Genomic DNA, 9047 nt, shown 5'->3' with positions numbered 1-9047 from the left:
GAAAACTATCACTTTTCTAGTAGTCTGTTAACTGAGAAAAGAGAATGAAATTCACTTACTTGGTAATGAGGTAATAGGATAAACAGGAAGCCAGTCCTTAAGAATGAGCAGTCCCCAGGTGTAGGTGGATTCATCCTCATTCAGTTCTTCCCTTACCTCCTTCCTCTCCCACCCACCATTTTCCTCCTAACATCAAGTGTTTTTTACATGCTTAATACCAAAATGTAAGCTCCTTGAGGGCAGGGACCACATTCTTTTGGTTCACTCTAATACCCTCTGTGCCCAGGCATGTGGCAGCCTGGCACAAAATAAATGCCAAATTAAGTACACAAATATTTATTGGGCAACTAGGGAAGGACAGAGGAAGGAAACAGCTAGGTGCTGGGGTCCCAGAGTACATATAATACAGAGACTTTGTTCTGGTTGGGAAAATGGGCTTGTTTACCATTTAAAATCAGTGTTATTTTTTTTCCCCACCAAAGAACCCCTAATGGAAGAGAATTCTGTGAGGCTTTCTGCTTCACCTTGTTTGTGCCCTTTCCATCTATCAGCGTTTCACCATTGTGATGGGCTGTCTGCTGTCACCTCAACATCACTGTCCCCTCCTTCTGTAGCGTTCTTTGCACTGCAGGGGAGCCAGAAACTACACTTTCCAGAACCTCCTTTGCTTTCTAGTTCTAAGTCAGTGTGGCCCAAAGAGAAGCATTTCCAGGGGATGGAGGAGGCAGAGAAGGGAGAGGCCACCCTCCCTTGGAGGCCATCCAGGCAGAAGTGTGCACAGGCCCGCAGACACGGGCATCGCAGCAGCTTCCAAGATCTCTCACAGGTCACCTGCTTTGGTGCTGTCAACAGCCTAGACAGCTGGTGACAGTTCCTTGAGACTCACTGCGTCGGTGCTGCAGGCTGAGGTGACGGGAGCTTCCTGGATGCTTCCAGATTCTCACGGCCTCCTGGGCCAGCTCCTGAGATCCGCCCAGGGTGGTACTGCAGATGCACCTTCCCTCGCCTGCCCTTCTGACGCTCGGTGGAAGCTTCTGACTCCCCACATTGAAACACTTTATGCTTACATCATCAGGTGGTTGTTTTCCTGACTGAACCCAAATAGAAAGGTTAAAATACTTGAATTTAGCATTAAGAGAAAAACAGGTTTCCTACATGTCTTAACTTAGTGAAAGAGATAATGCTTCACTGAGTCTACTGACTTTGTTAAACGCAGATGAAATGAAGAAAGATGAACCTGCAGGTTTACATCAGGCAATTTCTTTATTTCCTGTGTGACAGTATTTTGAGGACACAGATTCCTAAAAAAGTGGGGGAAATGGTTTTCTCTTCACTGATTGATGAACTATGTCTGGACAGTCGTTAAGCAGAAATGTGATGTATTCTGTCAAGGAAGTGGTCCAGTGTAACACTTTCAGGCTCCTGTGGGTGCCAATCTTGCTATATTTTCTTGCTGAGAAATACAAGGTCAAGCTGCTCAAATCTTATGGTGTACCGAAGAGGTCTGGGAGCCAGAGGTCAGTTTTTTGTTTTCCTAAGTGAATTATGAAAATACGCAATTTTTTTTTCCACGAAAGGATGCCTAATGATGTTCTTTCCCACTAATGAGAAATTTTCATCATATTTAAATGAACTAAAAATGTCACTTAACTCATAACTTACCCAAACAACTCTCATCTCCTTCTGAAATTTAATTTTTATTGTAGTAACCTGATCATGTGTAAAAAATAGTTTTGCTTTTCAAAAAATAAATGCTGAATAAGTTACCCTTGTGAATTGCTCTTCATTATTACGGCGGACAATGACCTTTTTTTCCTTTATATAGCTTTTTTTATTGTGACATTCCTTTTTCTACATGAAGAAACAAATGAAAATCACACCAACTAGAGAAACTACTCTGCATTTTCCTTGCTCAAACCACAGATTAATTTTTGTGGAACAAATTTTCAAAAGTCATTTTTCATTATAAATTTGTCTAGATCGGTATTCAAAACATGATTTTTTGTGTGCAAGATTTTACTTTTTCTTTTCGGTACGCGGGCCTCTCACTGTTGTGGCCTCTCCCATTGCAGAGCACAGGCTCCGGACGCGCAGACTCAGTGGCCATGGCTCACGGGTCCAGCCGCTCCGTGGCACGTGGGATCCTCCCGGACCGGGGCACGAACCCGTGTCCCCTGCATCGGCAGGCGGACTCTCAACCACTGCGCCACCAGGGAAGCCCGATTTTACTATTTTTTAACAAAAGCAGTGAAGACCCTGAAGAAGGACCCAGTGGCAACGTCTTCCAGGTGCAGTGTTCTCAGTGAGCGACACAGATACAGCTGCCGGGCACCCAGTGTACTCAGTGCTCCTGACTCCAGAGGCTGCCTCCATGGTTTGTTGTCTCAGACCAAGCTCCATCTGTGTCCATATCTGTATTTTTTTAGGGTTGATCCCACGCCTAGTAAAACAAGCTGCATTATGTTGAAATGGCACCACTTATTTTTCTACCACTAATCATTGTGCAAAACCAGAACATTTTCTTAATATTTAATGGCTAGTACAACAGCTTAACCCTTCATGCCACACTGTCATTCAGTTTAAGCAAAGAGGCTGGTTAATCTCAGTCTGCGTTGTTCAAGTATGTCTTCAGAACACACTAAAATGAATAATATGTGTCACTTGATAAGGAAAGTTCTTCAGTTTGAGACTCAGTTCAACTCAAACAGATTCAGATATGTTGACAGTCATGAAAGTAAGCATCACTCTTTCAAAGAGATTCTAAAACTCACCTAAAGAAAACCTTTGTTAAGAACTTAAAAAAAATTGGCTACTGTATTGTTTTTCATTTTATTTTTTCTAATCAAGACTACTCTTTTGTGGAAAAAATTGAGTTTTGATGACAAGCAAAGCAGCTTCTACCTATTAGCGGCAAAACCTTTTAAGATTGCCAAAATAAAAACTTTTGAGTACGCCAGTACTCCAGCAAGATGCAGAATGGTGGCCATGTGGTTACATCTCCTCTGTTGAGACTGCAGTGGCAAAAGTGTGAGGTAAGTATCAAGTCCCACGGAAGCAGAGTTCTCCTGAAATAAAACTATCCAGACACTTTTTAAAATCATCTTTATTTTGGTTGCAAAGATACAATTTACTTAGTTACTTAATATTTCATTTGTTCCCATTTGAAGTCTCATAGCTTGCCATGTAAAACATTGCCTTCACTATCAAACTGCTATATAAGAACATTATAAAATACAAACTATAAACTAAGATAATCTTCTTTACAGTATTCAGATTAGTGCATTAAAACAACATTGATTAAAAAAGGCAAGTGAGTTAAGTGGCGAACATCCAATTCCCTTTCTAATGAAGGATGGTACAAAATGGTATGAAGGGAAACAGAATTTTAAGTGTTAGGTGCTCAAAAACGGTAACTGTGGGAAAGTTACTTCCCAAAAGTAATCTTTATTATTCTACAGGACATAAGAGAAGGTAATTAATTTTCCATCATAACAGCTGTGGAAATACACAGCCGAATACAAGTTGGGATCTTTAGAATTCTAACACAATAGGTATTGATCTGTCATACTCTTCCTCCAAATCACATTAAACATTTATAGTGACCACACAATCCCCTGCAAACGAACGTGAGACTTAAACAGAACCCATATAAAAACAATCTATCCTTAGTATTTTACTAGCCAATCTACAGCAAATGCTTACTATATACACATCAGGAGTAAGAGATATACTAGGAAGTTATTCACTGATTTCATTCAGAATAAACAAGGGTCTTAAGAGAAAAATAACAGTAAAAGTTAAATAGACAATTTGTGTTGCTGTGAACTAGATAAAAACAAAACTCCAAACACAAACATATATGTTAATTTTTAAAGTTATTGACAATACTTCCTCTGCTGGCCCAAATCAAAATTAAATTTAAGATTTGTAATTGAAGTAACACAAACGTGGGTGCATGTTACACTGTGACAGAGAGGGGCACACAGAACACACACACACCTTTGAATTTACTAATTCCAAAAACTAAGTCAACAGGATAAATAAATTATAAACGAAAGGCACATACAATGTGGGCAAAAAACTAAGTTACTAGGTCGAAAAGCAGGAAGCTATGCCAGCAGTGATATTTAAAAAAACTTTCAGTATTAGAAAATATCAGATTTAATCCAAAGAAAACTTCCCCCCAAATAAAAATAACAAAGTATGGGAACCATCCTTTAAGCAACAGCTTTAAAATAATAACAATTAAAAAAACCTACCATGATTAAAGGAATCTTCCTACATAATTTACATAATGTAGTGCAATATTGTGCTCCTTTATAATCTTAGCCTTTCACTCCCCATATGATGAGACCGATAATTACGACTCCGATAACAAGGATAAAAATGATGATGCACAGGGTTTTCCTGGATTTGCGCTGCAGATGCGAAAAAACAAAAACACGTTTACAGATGTAGTGGAGCACCTCTATAGCAAGTGAAGATCATTCGGTTCACTTCTAGAGTAAAATCAATAGTAATTTATTGCCCTCATTTTGGGCTATATTTTTTTGCTTTTCAATACATATAGCCCTATGCTTTCAAAAAATATTCTTCTTGAATTAATGGTATAATTCAGGGGGTAATTATTCAACTTCTGTTGGTACTTTTTCTAGATGTGTGGTTGGGCTTAATTTAAAAATGACACAGAGAAATAAAAATTAATAACTTGAGCAATAGAGTTTACCTATGTGTGAAAACAAAAAACAGCTTAAAGGAAGATAAAAAAAGCAGAAGGTAAATATTGGTCTTTGAAAGCAGAATTTTCCAATAAGAGAAGAACTTAGAACTCATCTCTTTCAATTTCATCACGAAAGGCAGGAAGAATATTTAATTACCCTAATGGTTTACCCTAATTTATTTATTAGCGGAATTAGCTCCCCAGTCCAAGCTGAGTTAGTACAGGACTGGCACAGATTCATCTGCTTTCACCAGTCCTTTAAGGAAAGAGGGTGGACGGGGAGAGGTTTTGGTTGTACGTGTTCCTGCTGGCCTGATGCCTGGTTCCTAGGCATCAGGCCAGGCCAGAGGCCTTCTAGGAGGCTCTGGGGTAGGGAAGGCCACATGGTTGGGGATTTAGGGGCTGGCCTCACTCAAAGCTGACGAAAGGTAGAATATATGAGTCCCTTCTTTAAAGTGGCAAGAAAACTTCCCTTCTCATCCAGACACCTACTCTCTATTCCCTTTATCCAAACCTCATAGAATTTTAACCAGGAGAAACTTTAGACAGTTTTTTGTCTCTTCCTTTTATAATAAGGAAATGGAGAAAGAGAAAGGGGAAATATCTTGCCCCATGGTCATACTGCTAGTGATTATCAAAAAAAGGATGGTTCCTTTCCACTGATGACTTGTCTACTGATCACACTGTGCTTAGGCTGTGAGCTACGTTTTTTTTTTTTTTAACATCTTTATTGGGGTATAATTGCTTTACAATGGTGTGTTAGTTTCTGCTTTATAACAAAGTGAATCAGTTATACATATACATGTTCCCATATCTCTTCCCTCTTGCATCTCTCTCCCTCCCACCCTCCCTATCCCACCCCTCCAGGCAGTCACAAAGCACCGAGCTGATCTCCCTGTGCTATGCGGCTGCTTCCCACTAGCTATCTATTTTACGTTTGGTAGCGTATATATGTCCATGCCTCTCTCTCGCTTTGTCACAGCTTACCCTTCCCCCTCCCCATATCCTCAAGTCCGTTCTCTAGTAGGTCTGTGTCTTTATTCCTGTCTTACCCCTAGGTTCTTCATGACATTTTTTTTCCTTAAATTCCATATATATGTGTTAGCATACGGTATTTGTCTTTCTCTTTCTGACTTACTTCACTCTGTATGACAGACTCTAGGTCTATCCACCTCATTACAAATAGCTCAATTTTGTTTCTTTTTATGGCTGAGTAATATTCCATTGTATGTATGTGCCACATCTTCTTTATCCATTCATCCGATGATGGGCACTTAGGTTGTTTCCATCTCCGGGCTATTGTAAATAGAGCTGCAATGAACATTGTGGTACATGACTCTTTTTGAATTATGGTTTTCTCAGGGTATATGCCCAGTAGTGGGATTGCTGGGTCATATGGTAGTTCTATTTGTAGTTTTTTAAGGAACCTCCATACTGTTCTCCAGAGTGGCTGTACCAGCTCACATTCCCACCAGCAGTGCAAGAGTGCTCCCTTTTCTCCACACCTTCTCCAGCATTTATTGTTTCTAGATTTTTTGATGATGGCCATTCTGACTGGTGTGAGATGACATCTCATTGTAGCTATGATTTGCATTTCTCTGATGATTAATGATGTTGAGCATTCTTTCATGTGTTTGTTGGCAGTCTGTATATATTCTTTGGAGAAATATCTATTTAGGTCTTCTGCCCAGTTTTGGATTGGATTGTTTTTTTGTTATTGAGCTGCATGAGCTGCTTGTAAATTTTGGAAATTAATCCTTTGTCAGTTGCTTCATTTGCAAATATTTTCTCCCATTCTGAAGGTTGTCTTTTGGTATTGTTCATGGTTTCCTTTGCTGTGCAAAAGCTTTGAAGTTTCATTAGGTCCCATTTGTTTATTTTTGTTTTTATTTCCATTTCTCTAGGAGGTGGGTCAAAAAGGATCTTGCTGTGATTTATGTCATAGAATGTTCTGCCTATGTTTTCCTCTAAGAGTTTGATAGTTTCTGGCCTTACATTTAGGTCTTTAATCCATTTTGAGCTTATTTTTGTGTATGGTGTCAGGGAGTGATCTAATCTCATACATACTGGACATGTACCTGTCCAGTTTTCCCAGCACCACTTATTGAAGAGGCTGTCCTTTCTCCACTGTACATTCCTGCCTCCTTTATCAAAGATAAGGTGACCATATGTGCGTGGGTTTATCTCTGGGCTTTCTATCCTGTTCCACTGATCTATCTTTCTGTTTTTGTGCCAGTACCATACTGTCTTGATTACTGTAGCTTTGTAGTATAGTCTGAAGCCAGGGAGCCTGATTCCTCCAGTTCCGTTTTTCATTCTCAAGATTGCTTTGGCTATTCGGGGTCTTTTGTGTTTCCATACAAATTGTGAAATTTTTTGTTCTAGTTCTGTGAAAAACGGTTGGCAATATTTCTTAAAGTAGACTTATTAATTTCCCAAATCATTCCCATCCTTGAATATGAATGGAAACTGCATTCAAAATCTCTCAACATTCAAATAAACTATAAAACACAAAGAGCTAAAAAAAATTCTAATACTGTCATTTAAAATATAAACGTTAAGAGTTTTGCTCCATTATTCATTCCTGGCCCAGCTGTAGCTTTCTATATTTCTCCAATGGCTTGTATATCTCACAGCTACAGGCAGGAATCCTTTTGCTTACAAAGTAAAAAAAATTTGTAATTTACTTTGTGTCAACTAGAAGTAGTATAAAATTTACAAAAAGAATATGTTCCTGACTCTGAAATTATCCTGAAAACTACTTATACTTTTCAGTATTCCATATGGCCATCTAATTTTTCAACAGAATATACTCTGCATATATTACATATATTACATATATATTACTCTGCATATAAGCAGTTCAAGTTTCAATCTCATCATGCCCATGTATTTTCCCCAGATTCCACCTGGTTACCGCAGACCCATGTGTAACGTGCCTTCATCAACAATGAGAGCTGTTCCCCTAGAGTATCTTTTTTCCTGGGGCACCCTCTCCAGCGTGCGGTGGTGAGGTCCTGGGGTGCCATGGTGATGAAAGCATTTTCCACCTTCCTTTATGTTCATGGTCCATCCAAACTATTTAGAAGCACTGCACCGTATTTTGCAGAGGCATAAGTTTAATATCAAGGCTGCCAAGTGGGACTATTGGGAAGCTGCTCTCTTTCTAGCCCTTGTGTTGCATGGCTCTTTCCTCATCCCTCCAGGGCCTGTGGGATTAAGGATGGGGGCAACTCTTGCTCTGGAGGTACAACTTGGGAAGATGTGTTCCTTTTCCCCAGGGTGGCTATAGGCCTTCCCTTCCACAAGGAAGAGTAAAAATAAAACTTGGGGATATATCTATATCCCCCTGAAGTCCAAAAGGAAAATGAAATTATATGGAATCCCAGTCACTGATGAATCCTGCTAAACACTCTGAGCAGCTATAACTGTTGGTATTTACAGATTACTCTGTGTGTGTGTGTGTGTGTGTGTTCAACTATTCATGAATGACACCTACATTCTAGGACATGGTGACATTAGCTATCTTGAGCTGCATATCTGAATCTCATGCACAAAGACAGTAAACATGAGTTACTCTGTCGGTGAGCACAATTGGTTGTATAACTCAGCATCCTCTATATGCACTGATTTGTCCAGTGAAAAAAATGGCATTGAAACTAAAGGGAACTTCTAAGATCAGTGAGAAAAGTGAAAAGCAATTAAAAAATACCTAGGATGGTGATAATATCTTAGAAATTTTATAAGAAGGTAATAAGTTTCTGAGAAAATAATTATGAACAACTACATCAACAAAAAAAAAATGAAGTTTTAAAAGGGAAATCAAATGCTAGGGTGGTATTTAGGGGTTCCCAAAGAGCCTGGGCTTATCTTTGTTAAACGTCAAAGGTCTACATATTAAGTGATATATTAATAGTTCATGGTGCTAATATTTGTAGTCCTTTATATATATTTGACTCATACCTATGGATTCCCTATACTAACCTGATTCACTTAAGAGATCAGTTCATTCCTGGTGAAGAGTCTGCTGAATGCTGACAGAATACCCACTGGTCAAGGACACTCACTCTAAGCTAATATAATTTCCACAGGACCTGAAGAGATCTTTCTGGACAAGGATCTTTGCCTCTTTAGTCCATAGTATCATTGACAAAAAAGAAAGGTAGAAGAGAACAGCAAGAAACAGAAGGAAATCGCTATCAAAGAGGTTTCTGGGTTGAAATGTCAAAATGACATCGGAGACCAAAAGTTGTCAGAAAAGACTGGAGTTGTGTACTGCTCCCCTCAAGACTCTAAACTTCCCATCCCTGTGGGCACAACACTGGTT

At 39.2% G+C, this 9047-nt stretch overlaps 1 protein-coding gene across 1 annotated transcript in view; it reads right to left on the bottom strand.

Moving 5' to 3' along the window:
- Positions 1 to 320: 320 nt before the first annotated feature.
- STX7 (syntaxin 7) overlaps positions 321 to 9047 on the bottom strand; it is a 48492-nt gene continuing 39765 nt past the window's right edge. Inside the window, exons 9-10 of the mRNA XM_060030423.1 lie at positions 2269 to 2440; positions 321 to 1151 (exon numbers count right to left, since the gene is read on the bottom strand). Of these exons, the coding sequence (XP_059886406.1) occupies positions 846 to 1151; positions 2269 to 2440 (478 nt within the window). The 3' untranslated portion in view covers positions 321 to 845. The remainder of the gene's footprint in view (positions 1152 to 2268; positions 2441 to 9047) is intronic.

The sequence above is a fragment of the Delphinus delphis genome, chromosome 14, assembly GCF_949987515.2.
Source record: "Delphinus delphis chromosome 14, mDelDel1.2, whole genome shotgun sequence".
In the NCBI taxonomy this organism is placed as follows: domain Eukaryota; kingdom Metazoa; phylum Chordata; class Mammalia; order Artiodactyla; family Delphinidae; genus Delphinus; species Delphinus delphis.
This window is presented reverse-complemented; position numbering and strand designations above follow the sequence as displayed.